The sequence below is a fragment of the Myotis lucifugus genome, unplaced genomic scaffold, assembly GCF_000147115.1.
Source record: "Myotis lucifugus unplaced genomic scaffold, Myoluc2.0 scaffold_38, whole genome shotgun sequence".
NCBI lineage: Eukaryota > Metazoa > Chordata > Mammalia > Chiroptera > Vespertilionidae > Myotis > Myotis lucifugus.
Window position 1 is genome coordinate 7,507,327 of NW_005871086.1, and position 23,273 is coordinate 7,530,599.

General features: G+C 43.3%; 1 protein-coding gene across 5 annotated transcripts in view; it reads right to left on the reverse strand.

The window, feature by feature from the left end:
* The window catches only part of RASGRP1 (RAS guanyl releasing protein 1), a 97,559-nt gene extending 76,608 nt beyond the window's left edge, over positions 1-20,951 (reverse strand). For 3 of the 5 annotated variants that reach the window (XM_023752905.1, XM_014454755.2, XM_023752903.1), the window contains exons 1-2: positions 20,815-20,951; positions 17,557-17,741 (exon numbers count right to left, since the gene is read on the reverse strand). In XM_023752905.1, coding sequence (XP_023608673.1) covers positions 17,557-17,741; positions 20,815-20,936 — 307 coding nt within the window. In that variant the 5' untranslated portion in view covers positions 20,937-20,951. Of the gene's footprint in view, positions 1-17,556; positions 17,742-19,482; positions 19,545-20,814 lie in introns of those variants that run through there. The other 2 variants (XM_023752904.1, XM_023752906.1) reach the window with 2 other exon arrangements.
* Between the last annotated feature and the right edge of the window lie 2,322 nt (positions 20,952-23,273).

Consider the following 23,273-nt stretch of genomic DNA (forward strand, 5'->3'; position numbering starts at 1 on the left):
TAATAAAAATCTAAATTTGTCTCAACTCATCGTTTTTAAACCAATCTTACATAGAATGGCAAATAAAGGCTGTCATTCATCACATTACACCCTACTACGCCATTCTAAAAAATCAAACAAAATACAAATACAACAATGGCACACTTGGCGGGGGGACAACCCACACAAAAAATTTTCTTTTTTTTGCTGTAGCGCCCCCTCGGCAGGCCAAAGGAGCCTACCCCCCAGGGGGTTTTTTTCACTTTAAAATCCCTCCCCCAACCCATGGGTCCCCCCCCTTCAACCAGGGGAGGGGACAAATTGGGGGGGGCCTCTCCTGCCTTCGCAGCAGCACTAAGGAGCAGCCAGCTGAGCGGTAAGGAGCAGCGAGCAGGTGGGTGGTAAGGAGCGAGAGGTTCCGGACTGCGGGAGGGCGCAGGCCAGGAGGAGGGCCTCCCCCCTCCCCGCTCCCCCCCCCCTCCGGCCCAGTGGCACCGGGCCTCTAATATAGTGATGAAAAGATCAATCTAACAAGAGGATATAACACTTGTAAACATCTATACACCCAATGTAGGAGCACCAAAACACATAAAGCAAATATTAACAGACATAAAGGGAGAGATAGATAGTAATACAATAATAGTAGGGGACTTTAACACCCTACTTTATCATTGGATAGAACATCTGGGCAGAAATAAACAAGAAAAGAGTGGCCTTAAATGACACATTATACCAGGTAGAGTTAATAGATATCTGTAACATTCCCCCCAAATCAGCAGTATAGATAGTCCAAGTTTGGCAAAAAATCAAGTCTCAGTAAATTTAAGAAGATTGAAATCCTATGGAGCATTTTCTCTAATAACAATGGTATATAACTAGAATCTTTACAAGAAAAAACTGGAAAAATATAAATAAAGGGTAAACAACAAGCTACTAAATAATCAATGGGTTAATGAAGAAATCAAGGAGAAAAAAATATCTTGAAACAAATGAAAATAAAAACACAACATTCTAAAATTTTGGGGACACAGTAAAAGCAGTTCTAATAGGGAAATTCATAGCAATGTAGGCCTACCTAAAGAAATAAGAAAAATATAAAATAAATAATCTAAACTTATATCTAAAGGAACCAGAAAAAGAAAAGCAAATAAAGCCCAAACAAAGGAAATAATAAAAATCAGAGCAGAAATAAATTAGTGACTAAACAAAACCAATAGAAAATATGTATCAATAAGACTAGAGCTAGTTCTTTGAAAAGATAAACAAAATCAATAAATTCTTAGTCAGACTTATCAAGAACAAAAAGAGGGCCCAAATAAATAAGATCAGAAATGAAAGAAGAGGAGTGACAACTGGCATCGCAGAAACACAAAGGATTATAAGAAAATACTATGCCAACAAATTGGACAACCTAGAAAAAAATGGATAAATTCTGAGATACATTATCTTCCAAGACTGAATCAGAAAAAAAAGAAAGAAAATCTGAACAGACTGATCACTAGATATGAAATTGTATCAGTAATCAAAAACTTCCAACAAAAGAAGTCCAGGACCAGATGGCTTTACAAACCATCTGGTTTGTCTACCAAACATTCGAAGAAGAATTAATATCTATCCTTCTCAAACTATTCCAAAGTAATTGAAGAGTAGGGAAACCTTCCAAACTCATTCTACAATGCTAGCATTACTCTGATACTAGAACCAGACAAAGACACTGCAACAGAAAGAAAATTACAGACTAATATCCCTGATGAACACAGATGCAAAAATCCTTCACAAAATCTTAGCACACTGACTTCAACAACAGATTAAGCACATCATATACCTGGTCCAGAGGTGCAAAGGTGGCTCAATATCCACAAATCAATCAATGTGATACACCACACAAACAAAATGAAGGATAAAAATCACATGATTATATAATTAGGGGCAGAAAAAGTATTAAAATTCAATATCCATTTCTGATTTTTTTAAAAAACCTCCCTACAAAGTGAGTATAGGACACACCTCAATATAATAAAGACCTTATGTGACAAATTCACAGCTAACATATTCAACAGTGAAAAGCTGAAAACTGCTTTTCTAAGATCAGAAGCAAGACAAAGATGCCACTGTCACCACTATGGTACTGGAATAGACAAGAAAAAGAAATAAAAGGTATCTAAATTGGAAAGGAGGAAGTATAATTGTCACTTTTGCAGATGACATGATACTATACAGGAAATCTGAAGGATTCTACCAAAACTATTAGAATTAATAAATGAATTCAGTAAAGTGGTAGGATATAAAATTAATACTCAGAAATCTGTTAAATTTCTGTATACAAATAAACTATCAGAAAGAGAAATGAAGAAAACAACCTCATTTTTAATTGTATTAAAAAGAATAAGATACCTAAAAATACATTTAACTAAGGAAGTATAAGACCTGTATTCTAAAGAGTATAAAGTATTGATAAAAGAAATTGAAGAAGACACAAATAAGTGGAAGGATATACCATGCTAAGATAGGAAGAATTAATAATGTCCATACTACCCCAAGCAATGCGATCTCTATCAAAATACCAATGGCATTTTCAATTTCAACAGAACTAGAACAAGTGATCCTAAAATGTATATGGAATCACAATAGACTCCAAAGAGCCAAAGAAATCTTGAGAAAGAAAAAAGTTAGAGGTGTCATTCTCCCTAACTTAAAACTATAGTACAAGGCTATAATAATCAAATCTGTATGGTAGTAGCACAAAAATAGATCAATGAAACAGAATAGAGACCAGAAGACACCCCACACTTCTATGGTCAATCTAAAACAAACGAGGCAAGAATATACCATAAGGGGAAAACTGTCTCTTCATGGTGTTGGGAATATTGGATAGGTACATGCAAAAAAAAAAAAAAAGAGAGAAAGAAAGAAGGAAGGAAGGAAGGAAGGAAGGAAGGAAGGAAGGAAGGAAGGAAGGAAGGAAGGAAGGAAGGAAGGAAAGAAGGAAGGAAAGAACAAATCTAGACCATTTCCTTATACCATATACAAACTAAACTCAAAATGGATCAAACACTTAAAATTCAGACCTGAAATCATAAAACTCCTATAAGAAAACATTGATAGTAAACTCTTTGAAATCAGCCTTTGCAATATTATTTTTAGATATGTCCTTGGGCAAAGGCAACAAAAGCAAAAATAAACTAATGAGGAATACATTAACTAAAAATCTTTCTCACAGTAAAGGAAAGCATGGAGATGAAAAAACAATCTACTGAATGGAGTCATTTGCAAATGAAACAAAGAGCTTGTTCTTTAAGTTCAGGAACAAAACAGATGCCCACTTTAACCACTGTTATTCAACAGAATAGAGAGCCCAGAAGTAAAGCCACATCTGTATGGTCAACTAATCTATGACAAATAAAGCAAGACTATACAATAGGAGAAAGACAATCTCATCACTAAATGGTATTGGGAAAACTGGACCGATAGATGTAAAAAAATTAAACCAGACCACTTTATTATACCATATACAAGAATAAAGTAAAAATGGGTTAATGACTTGAATGTAAGACCTGAAACCATAAAACTCCTAGAAGAAAACATAGCCAGTAAACTCTGACATTGGTCTTAACCATTTTGGGGGGATATGTGTCTTTGGGAAGAAAAACAAACCAAAAAAATTAACAAATAGGACTACATAAAATAAAGTTTTTGCAGAGTGAAGGAAACCAGCAACAAATAAAAAGACAACCTACTGAGTGGGAGAAGATATTCACCAAAGATACATTTGATAAGGGGTTAATATCCAAAACATAAGAAACTCAAACAACTTAACGTCAAAAAAAAAATAAAAAATCCCACAAACAATCTGATTAAAAAATGGGCAGAGACCTGAATAGACCTCTATGTCCTCCCAAGAGGACATACAGAGGGCCAATAGAAGTAGGAAAAGATGTTCAAGATCACTAATTATCAGGGAAATGCAAATTAAAACCACAGTGAGAAATCGCCATACACCTGTTAGAATGGCTACCATCAATAAATCAGCAAACAACAAGTGTTGGAGAGAATGTGGAGAAAGGGAACCCTCATGCACTGTTGGTAGCATTGTAAATTGGTGCAACCACTATGGAGAACAGTATGGAGTTTCCTCAAAAAGTTAAAAATAGTACTACCGTATGACTCAGCAAGTCCACTTCTGGCTATTTATCCAAAGAAATCCAAAACACTAATTTGAAGACATATATGCACCTGTATGTTTTTTTCCCCCATATGTTTTTTTTTTTTTGCAGCATTATTTACAATAGCCAAGACATGGATATAACTTAAGTATCCATTGATAAACCAATGGATAAAGGAATTGTGTTACATATATGTAATGAAATACTACTCAGCCATAAGAAATAATGAAATCTTTCCATTTGTGACAACATGAATGGACCTAAAGGGTATTACACTAAGTGAAATAAGTAAGACAGAGAAAGACAAATATTGTATGATTTCACTTATATGTGGAAACTAAAAGACAAAAACTAGCGAACAAAACAGAAGCAAATTCAGATCAGAAAACAAATTGAGGTTTATCAAATTGGTGGGGGGTTGGGGAGGGCGGTTGGAAGGCTGGGTAAAAAGGGCAAAGGGATTAAGAAGTACAAATTGGTAGTCATAAAATTAGTCTTGGGGATATAAATTACAACATAGGGAATATAGTCAATAATATTGTGCCCAGCCTGGGTGGCTTAGCTGGTTGAAGCATTGTCCCATACACCAAAAGGTTTTGGGTTTAATCCCTGGTTGGTGCAAGTATGTGTATGGAGAGGCAACTGATCAATGTTTTACTCTCACATCAGTGTCTCTCTCTCTCTCTCCCCTCCTCTCGCTCTCTAAAAATATCAATTAAAACATATCCTTGCTTGAGGATTAAAACAAATTTTATAGAAATAAAGTCAGAGAAAATATTTTAAAATTAATATTGTAATAACTATGTATGATGTCATTTCGATACTATAGTTACTGAAGTGATCACTTCATAAATTAGTTATATAAATGTTTAAGCACTATGCTGTACACATAAAACTAATATAATATTGTATGTCAACTGTCACTGAAAAGTAAATTAAAAAAAAAAAAAGAAAATTATAAGCAAATACCACAGTAGGCAAAACAATGTAAGAAAACTCCATGGACTCACTCAGCTTCAAAAATGATCATCACATGGCCAATTTTGATCTATCTATACCACATTCACTTTCCCTCCCATATTATTATAAAGCAAATCCCAAACGTGATATTTCATCAGTAACTCTTTCATTATATACTAGAGGCCAGGTGCACAAAAATTTGTGCACTTGGGGGGGGGTCCCTCAGCCTGGCCTGTGCCCTCTCACAGTCTGGGACCCCTTTGGGGATGACCACCTGCTGGCTTAGGCCTGCTCCCCGGGGGATTGGGCCTAAGCTGGCAATCAGACATCCCTCTGGCAGCCCAGCAGCCCTCAGGGGATGTCCACTTGCCAGCGGGGAGCAGACCTAAGCTGCAGTCAGACATCCTTAGCACTGCTGAGGAGGCAGGAGAGGCTCCCACCACCACTGCTGTACTGGCAGCCATCAGCCTGGCTTGTGGCTGAGCAGAGCTCCCCCATGTGGGAGCGCACTGACTACCAGAGGGCAGCTCCTGCATTGAGCGTCTGCCCCCTGGTGGTCAGTGTGTGTCATAGTGACCAGTCATTCCTAGTCGTTCTACTGTTAGGGTCAATTTGCATATTACCCTTTTACTATATAGGCTAGAGGCCTGGTGCACGGGTGGGGGCCGGCTGGTTTGCCCTGAAGGGTGTCCCGGATCAGGGTGGGGGTCCCGCTGGGGTGCCTGGCAAGCCTGGGTGAGGGGCTGATGGCTGTTTGCAGCTGGTCACACCCCCTTCAGGGTGGGTGTCCCCACTGGGGTGCCTGGCCAGCCTGGATGAGGGGCTGATGGCTGTTTTCAGGCTGGCCACACCCCCTTTAGGGTGGGGGTCCCCACTGGGGTGCCTGGCCAGTCTGGGTGAGGGGCTGAGGGCCATTTTCAGGCTGGCCAGCAACTGAAGCTCCAAGCCTCTCCTTTTTTTTTTTTTAAATATATTTTATTGATTTTTTACAGAGAGGAAGGGAGAGAGATAGAGAGTTAGAAACATCGATGAGAGAGAAACATCGATCAGCTGCCTCCTGCACACCTCCTACTGGGGATGTGCCCGCAACCCAGGTACATGCCCTTGACCGGAATCAAACCTGGGACCCTTCAGTACGCAGGCCGACGCTCTATCCACTGAGCCAAACCGGTTTTGGTTCTCCTTTTTTCTTTTTTTTAATTCTGGGATTTATTTACCTTCTATAATTGAAACTCTGTTGCTGTCACTGGAGCTGAGAGCCACTCGCTCCAGCTCTGAGGCCACGGCCAGCTGAAAGCAGGTATCTGGGGTTTGTTTAGCTTCTATAATTGAAACTTAGTTGCTTTCAGAGCTCAGAGCCGGGCTGCGGCAGGCGGGGAACCTTGGCTTCCTCCATCACTGGAGCAAGCAAGCCTCCTGCTCGCTTCAGCTGCGTGGCTGCTGGCCGCCATCTTTGTTGGCGGTTAATTTGCATATCATCCTGATTAGCCAATGGGAAGCATAGCGAAGGTACAGTCAATTACCCTTTTTGTCTTTTATTAGATAGGATATTTTAAAATAAGGACTTTTTAAAACAACATGCCTAAAACAAAACCAATAGTAATTCTTAATACCAAATACCCAGTCAGCATTCAGATTTCCAAATACCTATAATTAATGATATAGTTTTCTAAAAGGTTCCATTTTTTAAAAAGTTGAAATGTCCCTTAAGTCTCTTTTCATTGAGAGGCTCCTCCTCCATCTTTCTTGCAACTCGGAGGGCACACTTTCTCAGTTCACTGAAGCTATGCTCCTCAGGTAGATGATTACGGTTGCTGACCAGGTAACAGGACTCTAAGCCACTGGGGACAGAGGGGCGGGGAACCACAGCACACTGCTTTCTTCAGGGCTTAAAGCAATGCCAAAGTCAAGTGAACTCCAGTGTCATTCGCTGAGACCAAGTGCTCCGTGCATCTCTGGCTAGCCCAGCAGCAGCAGTGGGGACACCCCGGCTATTTCCTGGGAAGCAGTGCATCAGAAGCAGAGTGACTGTGTGGCCTGAATTGCCTGGGAGTGGAGGTAAATGATGAACCCGCCAAGGCAGGTATGGATGGAGTAAATCTGGAACCCATGATGCCAACGCACTGGGGAGGAAGAGGAAAAGGAAGCAGGAAAATGCCCCTATGCATTTGGCATTCAATAAGTGAATGTGAAATTAACCAAAATGATTAATTGCTCATCCGATTTAAGGATGCTCTATAGGCTGTAATTATATTCTAATAAGATAGACTCATGAATGATAATGCAGGGACATTTCCTGGCTTCCTAAATACCCTGGGTGTCCTCTTAAATGGGGCTGTTCACAAGATTAAAAAGAGTGCAAGTCCTGGACAGCAATTCAGAGAGGTCAGTGAAAGGATGCCAGGAATATTTACCTTTGCGCCTCCACCCCCAAATTCCCAGATGACTTCATCACTGATGGCCTCACTACTCTGGTTATTCCATTCTCTCCTTCACTAAGAAACTGGCAGGAACAGTGCCTCCCGTCACTACTCCTTTTGTCCATTTCAGTTCATTGGTGGTGTCCCTCCAACCCAAGCTCCATCTTGGTAGCATCTCCTGCCTGAAGATTTTGGTAAGAACCTTGGCAATCTCTCCAGGGCCCTGGACCACTGTCTGGAAAAAAACAAAGTGGGCAATGTGGTCTCCATCACACCACTGGCCGCCATCTCTCCTACTCTGCACAAGAATCACAGATGGGCCAAGCTGTAGCATCTTCTAGTTTCTGATCTTTTGCAGTTGCAACTTCTTGGGTCTCTTAGAAAGTTAGTGAACATAAGATTTTTTCATTGTTTCTGAAAACAAAGCTTCTCTTCCACAAAACCCATCTAACTTCCCTCATTCATTAAAAAAAAAAAAAGGCCCACACCTAGAATTTTAAGTTAATAGAAACACTTTTTTGTTTTCTTCATTTATTATAACTATAGTCACTGGTTATCATACTTAGCATTTGGCCTTGAAAAGAAAGAAATGAGTAATTACTCTTCTTGTAATGTTTTTAATTCCTCATTAGAATCATTTTAGTTGCCAAGCAACTGTCACTTTTATGTCCCATATTTGAAAGGATTAAGGCAGAATTATTTTTTTAAATTAAATTTTAGGCTAGAATAAGCAACTTTCTGTGCTAGCACACCTATTTATAAAAACTGATGTTGATTTTAAGAGCATAATTGTTTAAAATGTGAATTATGGAAAGTGGAGTTAATTGCAGTGAGTTTACCATAAAAAAAAGCTCACGTGATTACAGTACATATCAACATGCACAGAAGGGAATCTAGGAAGGTATTCCCAACAATGTTGACACTGCATATCTTGCCCTTGGTGGCAAAATAGATGACTGCAATTTCCTTTTCTTGCTAGTCTGTATTTTCTAAGTTTTCTAAAGTGAGCAGGAATAATTTTTAAAGTTAATGCATAAATAAGTGGAAAAAATTAATGTGTGTGTCTCTCTCTCAAACCAATCTATAATAATAAAAGCATAATATGCTAATTAGACCGGACAACCTTCCGGACGAAGCCGGGGCTGCGAGGAAAGCCTGGGTCCAGGTGTAAGGGTGTCAGAGGGAAGCCGGTGCCAGCAGCCGGGGGAAGGAAGGCCTATTCTTGCACGAATTTCATGTATTGGGCCTCGAGTTAATAAATTAAAAAAAATTAAAAGTAAAATAAAAAGTAAATATAAGAGCAGAGTTGCAATTAGATTTTTGTAGATACATAAACTTATAAAAGAGTGGGAATTAAATAACAATATGCATATAAATATACTAATATGAAAACTGTGTTGTCCATAGTAAATACTCAAGAGTTAACTATTACTAAAATAATGTTTTAGAAATGTATTTAAGTGGTCAATTTCATGTTATGTACATTTTACCATAATAAAAAATTATGTAATAACAATATAGACTCAGTGTATATTAATAATTTAGAAATAATGGGTTTAAATTTGGTTGGTTTTCTAAGTCTCCTCCCTAAGGATACTGGCTCTGCAAATAGATCAAAAGTACTTCCTTTAAATATAAAAATTCCTATAGGACTTTCTTCAAATTCACACTCAACATCATGATTAAGACCTCATTACAACGTCTCCCAGATATTTTCAGTCTCAGAAATCATCTCAGCAGAACCACAGGGAGAGGAAACGGAGGCTCTGTGTTGCAGTGACGGTAAACACTCTGGTTTCAAGCCAGTGACAATCTCAGAAACAAATCTGAAGGCTTCTTTTCTCCAGCAAAAAGAAGCTGACAAACTTTTATTGACCAGCCACACAGTAGATTATAGAATTACTGTATATCACAGAATAGACTTAATAAAACACTGATGAAAACAATAATGGAATATTCACCAAATCTTTGGAATGGGGATATTTTTTCAAGTTAATAAAAGAAAAGATAACAGAAAACATGGAAAATTTAACTACATAAAAATGTAAAATTTCTGTACATTAAAATCCCCAATATAAACCAATGGAAAAATGGAAATGAAAATGAGAAAAAAAATTCCTGAAGCATGTGGTATTCCAAGAGTTAAAAGCTTTTTTTTTTTTTTTGGTAAAAAGCTTTTGCAACCATCTAATAATAATGTGATAAATAGGCAAAGGATATGAACAGATAGTTTACAAAATTGGAGATATAGTTAGCAAACAAACTTATGAAAACACACTCAACAAAAGCTTGGTTATACAATAGACCCTGTTACCATGTAGCATGAAATGAAGGCAAATGATTAAACAGATGGAATCAGAAACAAATAGCGACAGCATGTAAGACATGAAGAACAGAAGTTCAAAAATTGAGGGTTGGTCGGTCAAAAATACGGGATAGTTAAACCATGGAGAATTTTTAGAGGAGGTAAATGTAAGACAAGGACAAAACAAAATTTAAAAAACCCTACAGAGTGATAACTTTGACTCCAGAATGATTATCTCAGTTTTAGTTTTGAAGTTCCATTGTCTCTTTTTTAAGAAAAATTTTCAATTTCACTGATATTTGATTTCCTTTTCTTTAAGGTATAATGTTCCTTTTCTTTGACAAACACATGGAGAGTTGTTTTATAAGATACTAGATAAAAGGAGCAAAACAATGGCAAATATTGCCTTCTCCTAATTAGGTTATACAAAATTAAATTTCCAGTTTTAGCTTGTCTTCTCACCTCAAAACCTTGCTATGTAAGCACCCTTACAGCTGGGCAAAGTGATGTTCAACAATGGCCTCTCCAGGGGTGGGGTGTAAGAAGAAGCCCTGGTTAGCTGTGCTTGTCCATTTCCATGGTGTAAATACTCCCAACATAGACAATGTCAAGCTACTAGCACCACTTCACTGAACATGGAGCTGGGAAGAGATGTGCATACCATTGCTTACCACTATACAGCATTCCTACCATATGGAAACAATAGACAACCTCAAGAGCTTAGAGGACAGTAACATGTGGTAATACATTAGGCAATGATGAGTTTTGAGGATTTATCTTGTAAGTTTATACAATTTAATTTTTTAAAAATTGATCTTAGAGAGAGGAAGGGTGAGGGATAGAAACATCCATGAAAAGAAACATCTATTGGTTGCCCTGCCCACCCCCTACATAACCCAGGCATGTGCCCTGATTTGGAATTGAACCATGACCTCCCGGTTCATGGGCTGACGCTCAACCACTGACCCATACTGGCCAGGCTATAATTTAATTTTTAATGATGGCTGTGTTTAACAACTGGCTTGCAAAGTTTCTGAAAATTTAGCAATTTGCTCTTGCAGATTAAGACTTTCAAGACTGTGACAGTATTTAATGAAGTGTGGGAGCCTGCATGTCTGCACAGGGTGTGCCCCTGAAGCTGGCCCTGCTTACACTCCTGCGCTTTCCCTGCTGTTTCCTTCCCAACCACTCTAGCTACGATGACCCCAACCATTTGCAGAACCAGTCACCGAGTCCAGCAGCTATAACTGCTCCAGGCACAGGTGGGCAGGTCCTTCCATGAGGAGGTGGATCTGGGAGTAGCTTCCACTTCGGAGGACCTTTTCCAGTGGTCTCACTGCCCAACCACTGCTGTTTCTGTCAATCACTGAGCACACAGCTTTTGTTGTCACACTATTTCCTAATGTGTTTCCATCATGAACTTTATAACTTTCACGTCAACCTATGGCCTTAAAAAATCTGTTGGAAAAGTGGTACTTTTGGAGTTCTCATAGAAAGCGCCTCTCCAGTCCCATTCCTCCCACCCCCCTCCCAACCAGCTAAGTTACTATTTTTGGCCTCTGACCCAAGGGGGACAGGCATACATTAGGGAGCAAGGTTCTATAGAACCACAGTAAACTTGAAGGTGGAAATGCAGAATAGGAATGCTGCCTTTGAATGCAAAGGACCAAACCACAGTAATAACAGATCCCTGCATTCTACTTATTTCCATGGCCAAAGATGAACAGGCTGGCAGTTTTGAAGGGAGTTTCTGTCGTAGAGAAGGAATAGAAATGCAGGAAACTCTGAAAGATGTTTCAAATGTTGCAAACCTGCTTAGTGGCAGGGCTGTCTCTACTTAGATCTGGGGGGAGGGGGTTGCATTAGAGTTACCTGGGTGGCTGGCCTCACCAGGTGCTTTTCTAGTTCATATAGTTGAAAAACCTACTTGGCTCTATCGCTTCTCAGAGGATTTGTACCCTTCAGTTTTCCATGTTTTCCTAGAAAGCCCAAGAAAATGTTCCGGGGTGTCCAAAAAGCAAGTGTGCCATCAGTTCGTGTGTCACCTCCATCAAAATCACAGTGACTGCCGGCTGAGTGGGAATCTCTGGAGTGGACCCTCAGGAATCTGAAAGATGAACCCCCCTCCCTGATTCCCACTCATGTTAAGGGCGGAGAACCTCTGGTAGAACGGGAAGAACATGGGCCTGGAACATAAACGACCGGGTTCAGATCTCAGCGGCCCTCTCACTAATGAGCTGGGCCACTCTCCATAGGTTCCTTAATGTCTCTGAGCTTCAATTTTCTATCAATTGAAAGGCAAAAACATATTCATGGCACCCATTCAGGTAAAGGCTCAGCAGCCTACAGAGCCAACCACCATCAGTCTAGACCAGTGGTTCTCAACCTTCCTAATGCCGCGACCCTTTAGTACAGTTCCTCACGTTGTGGTGACCCCCAGTTTCATTGTTACAAATTGAACATAATTAAAGCATAGTGATTAATCACAAAAACAATATGTAATTATATACAGTGGGGCCTTGACTTACGAGTTTAATTCGTTCCGAGACCGAGCTCGTTAAGGAGCTCGTTAACTCAAATTACTCTATTAACTCAATGCAAAAAATCGGCTGAGAGACAGCTGGTATCTCAAAAATCTCGTTAGTCGGGACACTCATAAGTCAAGGCCCCACTGTATGTGTTTTCTGATGGTCTTAGGCGACCCCTGTGAAAGGGTCGTTCTACCCCCAAAGGGGTCGCGACCCACAGGTTGAGAACTGCTGGTCTAGACCTATCTGTCTGCTTGCCTGTCTCAGCAGTCCATCTCATGGCTCTGGATGGACTTACTGAACTACAGTGCTCAGAATTCCCAAGACACTGTCATCCTCATGCATAAGCATTTTTATGACTGCCGCTGTTCTCTACTACTGTGGGAGGTCGGCAATAAATACCCTCCCTCCCTACAGGAGAGCACAGATGAGAGAGTAAAGGGGGTTCCCATTTCCTCATTTCACAGGGATGGCAGTCACGGTAACTCACACCCATGAGAGGCAGACATGCCAGCCCGGGGCATGGGGTGTTGCCAGCCTGTCAAAGATGCAGCAAAGAGGCTCCTTGGGATAAACAGCATCTTGATCACAGAATGCTAATTAATTCAGTCAATGAATTTCAAAAAGGACAGTCATGTCTTCGAGCTGCTCTGACGCCTGGAAGCCTGAGGAAGTGACTGCCCGGAAGACCATCCTTTACATGTGAAACCTGTGGCCATGACTTCCAGCAACTGGGCGTTCCAGTGAGGACGCTACTCGTCAGCTGTGGTCTTCTCTGCGAGGGCCTGTCATCAACAGTGGCCCAGGCGTGAGCCCCTTGCTGATCCTACACTTGGCTTTGTAGCCTGGAGTTGCCCATTCTTGGGTCCGAGTGCCCTTGGCTATCACAGTCCTGGGCTTCTGGTCTTGTGCCCCTGCTGCCTAGGGGCACATCGCTTTGGTGCAGACTCTAAGTGGCAGAGTGGTGAGGAATTCCTACCCCTCCCTTTGCCATGGAGGGAACTGTGTGTGGTCCCAAGTGAGTGTGGGCTACAAGGAAGGTGGCCTACCCTTGCACGAAATTTGTGCATTGGGCCTCTAGTTCTAAATGTAAGATATTAGGCTAAGCTGCGTTGCCCCTTACACTGACAGGTAAGACAAAGACCTGCAGCTTCCTCCCACACCCCAGCGGAGAGCAGCAGAGCTGCCTCCGGAGGGTCCCCTTCTGGGATGTGTTTGCAGCCTTCTTTCTGATGCTGTCAGAAGTTGTCTTGCTTTCAGAAAAGGACGGGAGAAGAGCTTTGGGAGTTTGGACGTCTGAAGCCTTCCACTCGGTCCCCAATGCTGGCAGCCCTCCTACGAAGTGAAAAACGTTTTTAAAAAGCCCAGATGCTTTTGTCAGTCTTTTCTACCTCTGAAGCAGAGGGTGTGACTCACATGCATCTGACATCAATGTACCAGGTTGTGATGATTTGCCTCATTGTGCTCAGCTGAAGAGCGGATTAACTCCCCATAATACGCTGAGAATGTAACGCATGGCCTGTGATTGAAACAGAAGGCGGGGGTGGTTGCTTCGTGGCAAAGCAATGGACTGACTCAAGGTTCTGAGTTTCTAATCCCAAATCTGTAACCTTGTACGTGACCCTGGGAAGCTTGCTCGAGGCCTGCAAGAGGACGCTTACTTTGTGGGTGCTGATCACTCGTTCCTTTTTTAACTATTTATTTATTTATTTACCTATTTATTTATTTAATCCTCACCCAGAGGATATTTTTCCATTGATTTTTAGAGAGCCTAGGAGGGTTGGAGAGAGACAGACAGAGAGAAACATCGATGTGAGAAAGACACATTGATTGGTTGTCTCTCGCACACACAGACGGAGCCTACAACCGAGGTACGTGCCCTTGACTGGAGTCAAACTCAGGACCCATCAGTCCACGGGCCGATCCTCTACCCACTGAGCCAAACGGGCCAGGGCTGATCATCCATTCTTAAAAGTATTGTAGTAAGTGCTTCCTCTGAGAACAGTGTGGGTGGTAACTAGTGGCCAATATTACTCAGGACAAAGCCATCAGTAAAGATGCCAAGTGCACACGAGGCCTCAGGGAGTACTCAGACTTTACCTAGAGATGCTAGGAAAATGCAAATACCTCAGTTTCCAGAAAATTTGTCTGTTGCTTTTCCCTTCCAAGTCGGCCGTCTACCCTGCCCAGCATGCCCCACAGACTTCCTGCGATGATGGGAATGTTTCTATTACTCTGTCCAGAGGCAGCTACCACTTGTGGCCGTTGAGCATTTGAAATAGGAACTAAATTTCACACCTGATATAATTTAATTTATTGAAATGTCTATGTAAACAGCCATGTGCGGCTAGTGGCCACCATATTGGACGGCACAGCTCTAGCCAATTCAAAACCCCTCAAAGCAACTGCATGCAAGTGAGGCTGGGAAAGCAGTAGCACATACATGAACTCATTAGTCAGTCTTTATGTTCAAAACATTTTTTTTTTCACGTTGGAAGAAGTGGCCTATATCAAGGTCTGAAGTGAGAGATTACCAGAAAATAAGAACAGGTTTCCCTAATCCTCCAGTACTATTTCCCTCCATATTTTATGAATATTAAACTGAGATGGTATCTAAACTCATTAACACAAAGCTAAACTAGATGACTTTATCCTATAAAACAACTTTTCTACCCAAGGCTGAGAAATAACCAGGGAGAAACATTAGCCTCACTCTGCACCCTTCTCCCTTCGCCTCTGAGGAGGCCGACGGGTAGGAGCCCAAGGACATAGCTCTTCTGCTGCTGCCCATCCCCACCCCCTTACCCCTGCGGCTCAATCTCACTCCCCTCCCCCCACTAGACACGTCAACTGATAACCAACCACTCAAAGTCACAGGCTGAGTGCTGTCTCCCGTTCTCTCCAGACATACGGTGTCTTTTCTTCTTTGCCCCTTTCATGTAAATTCTGTGGCAGGAAACTCCGCAGAATATAATACGAGAAGCCCTGAGATCTTAACCTCCCTGCCTTCCTGAAACATTCCCACGGCCCCAAGAGGGGTTTGAACAAACACTGGCTGCTCTCCCGAATCTATGTCCTCACCTTGGAGGTGAACTGACTCAAACTCTACATGGTATAAAGGATTTATTCTCCCTGCACTTCGCTTATGACTGCCCTGTGTTTTGTATCTTTTTCTTTTTTTTCTGAACAGAGCAGATCTCAGGTATTCTAAGCTCCAATCATGGGACAGGGGTTCAGTCCCTGCCATTCTCCGTGTGCATTGCCCAGCGCAGGGTCACAATCAGGGACTTCAACGCTTCTTGATAAAGCATAAAAGACTCTCAGGCTCTATGGGATTTTTACAGCTTTGGGATTTTAAGGTACATCTTTCAGTTCAACATATTCTAGGAAACAATGTACTACTTGTTGAGGGCCGGGGACTGGGCTTGGTTCTTTCAGGGAAGGACTGAAGAATCAGTCATGTATTTTTCAGGTTGATGTCATGATTATCTGAAGGTTAATAATCAGCCAGCAGCTGCATGATTGACATGGGAGGAAGAAAGCATGATAAATAAATACATTGCTGGTCGCCGTTTTCTCAACAGTGAAATGGAAAGAGAATAAAAATCTTTGTGCGTGAAATAGTCTTAGTGTCCTGCTAAAGACCAGTGCACTATGACTACCAGGCCCGTGTGAGGAACTCTGCCGTGTATTAGATTGGGAACAAGGTGACATAACAACTTATCACAGCCGCGCTTCCTCCAGGCTCCACTGTGTCCTAGTGCTTCTCCTTGCATGCATGCTTCCTAAGGAGGTTAATTTGAAATAGAAAACCATTCATTCTGCTCCCGACTTCATCCCTGACTGAAAAATTAAAGTGTAAATAAATAGAAATTTAATTAAAATTAAGGTCCAACTAACAACAAAAATGCTCCCTCTTTTCCTGGTTAAAAAGCAAAGCGGGCTGTTTGGATCAGCTGCATCAGCATCGCTGCCTGGGAACTTGTTAGAAATGTAAATTCTGGGCCACACCCCAGGCCCATTGGAGCAGAAACTTTGAGGGGTGGAGCAAATGTATTATAAATGTATTATTTAAAAAAATCCTCCATGTGATTCTGCACTAACAATTGAGAACATCTGCTTTAAACAGTGTTGAAATCATCAAAACTATTCAGTGTTGTAATAAAGGGCACTAAATGAGTGTTCCTGGTGTCAAGCCTTTCCCAATTCTAGAAATAAGGTCTGACCAAGCACTAAACAAGTCTGGCCAGGAATCCCAGCTCTGAGTTCCAGCACATCTGCATGCCGTGCTACCTGGGATGTGCGAGCTGAGCCACTATCCTGGCGCCGGCTGGGCAGGTGCTTTCGAGCTGAGCCACTAGGGCTCCTCTGCTTCTTGGTGGGAGATGAGGGGCTCAAAAGGGTGCGGGGGCACAGAGGGGAAACCTATGACTTTTCCATCCATTTTAATCATTCCTTTTTTTGAAGGAAGAAAATATTTAGTACTTTTCCATCACTATTTCACAAATAACAACCAAGAGAAAGACAGTGCTTATAAAATTTTTTAAAAATAGGGCATCTTTGTAGATAACTGCTTGTTAGCTGCACTGGGTGTGCATCCTTCACAGTGATTACGGGTGATGACGGAGGACAGCGTTTAGGTAATTCACTGCCGACGTGAGTCTGTATGCTTCTCAGACCTCTGACCCCCAATTGCAATGCTTATTAATCAGTATCTTCGTCACAGAAATGCCAGCTTTACCCAATCCCTTCCTATTCCTCTGTAAGTACCATTCAGATTGGACAGGGAATTATTAAGACTTTCTGTCCAAATGATTCAAAGACTTTCACATTTCTTTTTGATAACAGAGTCTGCTCATGGACCCTAGGTTTTGTGTGCCCCAAGAACACAAGGACAAAAAGAGCACCAGACACACAACAGCATTATATAATTTTTTTTTTTTTTGTCACGAGAAAAACCTCCGTCCGAAGAAACATACAAACTCTCCTCGGTAACTTTTCTCACTTTAAATCACACCTCTCATCACGACCTAATACACCCACACAGTCATGTGCCACAGGCACTGCGCACCCTCTCCAACATTTCAAAGGCTCAAAAGCTATTTTTAAAGCCAAAATGCAATCTAGGTTGCTATTCTATGAAGCACTTGTTAAGGAAGAACAAAGTAAGAGAGTGATTTTTATACATGTGGGCAACTCACCAAAGGATTGAATGCAGCTATCGATGAGATCGTCCAGGCTGGCTCCTTTGGCCAAATGTCCCAGAGACACCATCATTCGGAACTGGGTGATCTGGGCCAGGCTGGGATGGGAGGGGAAGGGGCTGCTGGCTGGCTTCGCCTCTAGCTTTGCTTTAGGGGCAGCTCTGCAGCCATGAGAAGGTTTCCTGGGGAAAGAGAGGAGGCAGTGAGTGCCAGCGGAGCGGCCAGGGGGCGAACACAGGGGCAGCTCCACGCTCTGAAGGCAGATTAGAGAGGAAGGACTAGAGATAAGACAATTAATCCTGGGAGTTGGGCTGATAGAAGATACACCCCTCCCACTTGGCAGATGCACCAAACGGACTGGTTGGCTGTTAAAGAAACATCTCCCAAGCAAATAACAAGGTGAGATTTCAGGGCTGCATCTAGGGCTGGTCCTCTGGGGGTTAGGATTGCTTTGCCTGTTGTCTCCATTGCCTGAGGGGAGAGGCAGAGGCAGGGCTACCTTGGCAGTCCTCGGGTCCTAGCAATACTTTTTCATTTCAGCCTCGAGGCCACTGACTTGGGTCTTAAGAATTGAGTTTCAGGTGGTCTCATCTTTGGCTAAAGTCATTCATCTTGAACAACACCCGAGACGCTGCAGAAACCCAGATGGCCTCGGAAACATCTTTAAGGACTTTGGGGGGAAAGTCAAAGACTGAGGACCCGTGTGCAGGGGGTGAGGAGGGGTGAGGGGTGAGGGTGGTGGTATTTAGATTTTAAGCTAGCCCTGCCTTTCTCACAAATCTTGGTGGGTTTTAAGATTCTGTCTTTCATGATTGATAATACAGGTAATCATTATGAGTCATGTTTATCATTAAACACCATTCCATTAAGTCTGTACTTGGGTCCTTACCTATTGGGGGGTCGGGGAGAGAGGGAGGTGTGGAGGAGCAGAGCTCATGAGAGCTTCATTCCAGAACTGAATCCAAAAGAATACGCCTGGATATGGAAAGGTTTAGGAGTGCCTGTAGGTCACCTCTGCCCACTCTCACAGAGCTTTACCTGTGATCATGACCTCTCAGTGTAAGTCACGTTGTTTGCAAAATGATACATGAAGGTTAATTAAGCATTTTGTTTTCCCTTCCATTAAAAATACATCAACACACACAGGTACATTTCCATCGTCTCTGAAGGTTCACTAGTGATGAGTGTTGTTACTTGTAACTTCTTTGAGCATATCGTTAACTCTTCTCTCCCCACTGTGCCTGCTTATTTCAGTTTACAAAGAGGAGGCAAGAAAGAAAGGAAAGAGAAATACCTCAGATCCATAACTTTAGCGACTCCCCATGTGTTTTGCTGAACCCATGAGGGCACCCATTAATCAGTGAGTGCTTATTCCATGGGTAAGACATCGTGATGGGCCAGAGAAAACCAGTAGGACAGTCTATGCGATGGCACTCTGTAAACTGTACATCATACTAACTACATGTTAGCTGATGTTGTAGGAAGGTCATCTATCTGTAAGTTCTTCAATACAAAACTCTAGTTGGAGAATCAGACCCAGACCAAGGAAAGATAGCTCTATCAATCCTAAGTGTCCTGTGAGTGGCAAGGGGAAGGGCTGTGCTGTCCTCAGAGAAGGGAGAACCAGTTGCAGCTGGAGTGTTGGGGAAAGTTTCTCTGATAGGAAATCTCACCCAGAAGGGGCTAAAAAAGTGCTGAAATCAAAATAAGACACTGGGGCATACAAAGAATTTGGAAAACCAGCCTGTGAAAAAAGGCTGAACGATGGGGCCACTCAGTGCACAGCCAGGCCTGTGGAGGGAACACCCTGCATTTCAAAATCCCTCCAGGGTGCTGGGCCGGCAGTGGCTGCTGAGCTGTGTTCTGACCGAGGGTGGTCCCAGTGAAACTGAACCAGTCATTGGCTATTAGGAATCTACTAACCAGAGGCAGGGATTTCTGAAAGATGGTGTTACAGGACTTCTGGCCATTACTGATTTTTACCCGGGGCCTAAGATAGCCCCAGGAGCAGATCAGTACCTGAAAATGAGAGGAAATAATAGTGGCCACCATGAATTGAGAACCTACGACATGGCACGCACTGTGCCGGGGATCTGCATGGTCTTTAAAGCGTACATCCCAGAGAGACATTATCTCCATCCCGTGATGTTGAAACTGGGTCTAAGAGAGGCTAAATGACTTGGTCAAGTACAACTCCCATGTGCTAGATCTGGGATTTGTACTGGGCGCCTCTCTGGCTCTATTTGCTTAATCAAGAGTTACTGTGCCTGGAACTATGTGCTTTTCACTCCATCAGAATGAGCATGAGAGGCTGAAAGGTCAACTCAACCTAAAACAAAAGTAACGTCCTCTGAAATCATAGCTGCTAATATAAAGGCTGAATCTGGGGCCCTCCCCTTCTGCCTGTCGCCGGAACAGTCCTCAGAGCAGAGGCTGCGTGGGCTCTCCATGGACATCCTCCAAGCCCTTCACTAGATGGGTGTGGGTCCAGGATCAGAAGGGCAACGGGACCAGCCACCAGTGCAGAGACAGGCAGAAGCCAGGCCTCCTGTGCCCATGCCTTGCTCCCCACCTGGGCACCTTCCCCTTCCAGGAGGCACTGACAATCTCTAAACCTGGGGCTGGTTGTCAGCTGTTGGGATTAGTCAGCTTTCTGCCTGAGCGGCTGCCTTTTTACCATTAAGATCTCCACCCAAGGCAGAGTTGTGAAAGAGCAACACAGTCCTTCTCAGTACAGCCTCTTTCTCTTAGGCCTTCCAGTACCTCTCCCTGACCCCTGGAGAAGAGGCACCTGCAACCAGAGGCTGGGCCTCCACACACAGCTCTTCCCTCAGTCTCTCAGCTGGCGGATACAGGAAAATCCCACTTTCTCAGTTGGTAGCAGTGATCAATGAGGACCCTGAAAACTGCCCTGGTTCTAATTCTAGTGATGGTTCCTCATGTCAGCAGTAACAGAAACCACTTTGGTTCGCAAGGTGAGATGCTTTTACCGGAACTAAAAAGGACTGGGGTAGATTCAAGTAGAAAGAAAAAGCTTGAAGTATTGGTGTGTGTGTGTGTGTGAAATATGCAACCTGGGAACTATGGAGCCCAGAGAGACTCGAGGGCTGGGGCATGAGAAACCGGGGAGGAGAGGAACTACTAAAAACCAAATTGTGACCTGAGAGGCCTAGGGAGATGGGGGTTATCTGAACCATGACCTGGGGGAACTCAGCTCTTCTGTGCAGCTTCTTGACTGGCTGCTTCGTGACAAACCTTTCAAAACTGCCTCTTCGGGTGAAATGGCCGGACATAGGATTAATAAAAGACTTCTCTACAGTCAGGTCTTGAAGGTGTTGTAATCCATAGAATAAATAGACCCTAATCTTCAAAGGCATACCTTTAAAGGACAGTAGCCATTTCCTTGTGAATTAAAAAGAACACAAAACACAAAACAAACAAAAAAATCCCTGAGAGAAACAAATTAACTTAAGGTGGTTTCTGAGGCCAAAATTGGCTAAGGCCCTATTAAGTTTGCTGAAAGACACTGTCAAAACTCAGAACTGGTTCAAATGAAATCCTCTCCAGGCACAGGTTTCCTCAGTGGAGGTCACTTTTTATGGAAACTTCCACGGCTTTCTTTGCAGTGCAAGGTGGCTTTTATTGGCTTCTAGTGAGGATTCTTTCCAGTCCTCTTCAAAATGGCTCCCCCAAAATGGCTCAATTTAAAGCACTGAGGCCCTTCCCCTCAATCTGGTGCAAGGTACAGTGTCGGACCCCCCGTGATACAGGGCGAGGTGCATACAGGGGCGAGGACCTTTAGCTCTAGAAAGTCCAGCAGGGCAAAGCTTCCTGCGTCCTCTGGGCCTGGCGCCGGCACACAGGGTCCATGTGGATGGAGGTGGGAAGTGCACAGGCCCCTGTCTAGGCAGCTGTCCCATTCCAGCCTTTTGGGGGACAAACTCAAAGTTGCCTGGCACTTCCAGGCCTCTTTCTCCTGATAACAGCTTTTTCGCTCACTGTCAGTCTTCATATTCTGCACCCCAAGACCCTCCTAAAACATCTCTCTAGAGTCACAGTGGGGTGGAGGGGAATACAGGTTTCCCCCCAGGGGCTATGGTCCCCTGACCTCTGCTTGTTCGCTGCAAGCCCTGCCGGCCTTTCTGGGTCCTCACGGCTCTTTTCTGAATCCTGGCCCCAGTACTGGGCTGTGCCCGGAGGCCAGCACCTCTCCCAGCCCTCGCCTTTGGCCCCAGCCGTCTACCTCTCCCAGCCCGACGGTGCGGTCCAGGGGAGCGGGAGGGCTGGGGAGGCTCCGGGTGCCTTGGATCCCACCAAACCCGCGGCTGGACAGCAGGTGTGCTCCCAAGGGCACCGGCTTCGCTCAGCGGCTCTCAGGGCAACACCCTCTCTCCCTCCCCCAACACCCCTCCCCCTGTTTCCCTGGCCCCCTGCCGTTCTGCATTTCAGCATGGCTCCTGAGCACCCCGTGTGCTCTCGCAGGCCTCTTTTGTATATAGCAGAGCTCAGAGCCGGGCCTGGTAAGGAACTAATACAAAGTTGTGGATTTGCTTGAGCCTGCGCCTTTGGGTGTCTTCTTGGTAGCGCTTTGCAAGACTGGGCTGGAGATACGTGCACTGTACCGTGCAAGAGGCGGCGGGTGGAGGTGCGCTCTGGGGGCCTGATGCATATCTGGTGAGAGACAGCCGCCTGGCCTCTGTAGGTGTAGGAGATGTGGGGGGAGGGAGACGGGTGGGGAGGGGTGGAGAGAAGTTTGTGACAGCAGACCTGGCCAGGAATGGTGGCCAGCCATTGCTTCCAAGTGATGATAAGGAAAGCTAGTGTTGAGTACCTTTCGCTAAGTGCTTGCTATACATTACCTCATTTAACCCATCTCCCCCAAATACCAAGAGGTCACTGTTTTAAAGATGAGAAAATTAAGGTTTAGAGAATACTACACCTTCCATTACACAACTAGTAAACAGCAGAGAGAACTATGACTGGGCTGAGATCTGACTCCCTGTAATCACTGCTGGGCTGCCCTGATAACAGCAGTATCATTGTCTCATGACATAACTACAGCTACAGTGTTTGGACCTTAAAGCCTCCTTCTGCAACTTCATTTATACATTTCCTTATATTTATATGCCACCTTGTCCTGAAAAAAGGGTATTCAAGATAGCTTATGTACATAAGCTACAAAAGAAGTATGAAAATGTACAGTGAAAAATAAAGTATATAGAATGGAGCCAGAAATGAAAGTCGTTTTCTAAAAATGCATCGCATAGAGTCCAATACACTTGCTACAAGTGGGATGAAAACTTGTCTCCCGGATTTCTAGCCGTCAAGTTCAAAAGAGAAGACTTACCTAAAACAATTCCTGACACATGCAAGACAAAAAAGAAGAAAAGAAAAGGAAAAAAGAAAATTGCTTAAGAGAAGATCAAGTATTCTTGATACTGAGACCAGAAAAAAATTTCTCTAAAAAATCCCCATGAACTTTGAGGTGATAGAAAGAACCAAGTCCTCAGTTACAGCATATATAAAGAGGGTATGTGGATGTTCAATAACTATTAAATAATGACACTCTTCCAGAATTATACTGTACTAGAGGCCCGGTGCACAAAAATTTGTGCACTGGCGGGTGGGGGGAGGTGTCCCTCAGCCCCACTTGTGCCCTCTCACAGTCTGGGACCCCTCGGGAGATAACCACCTGCTGGCTTAGGCCCGCTCCC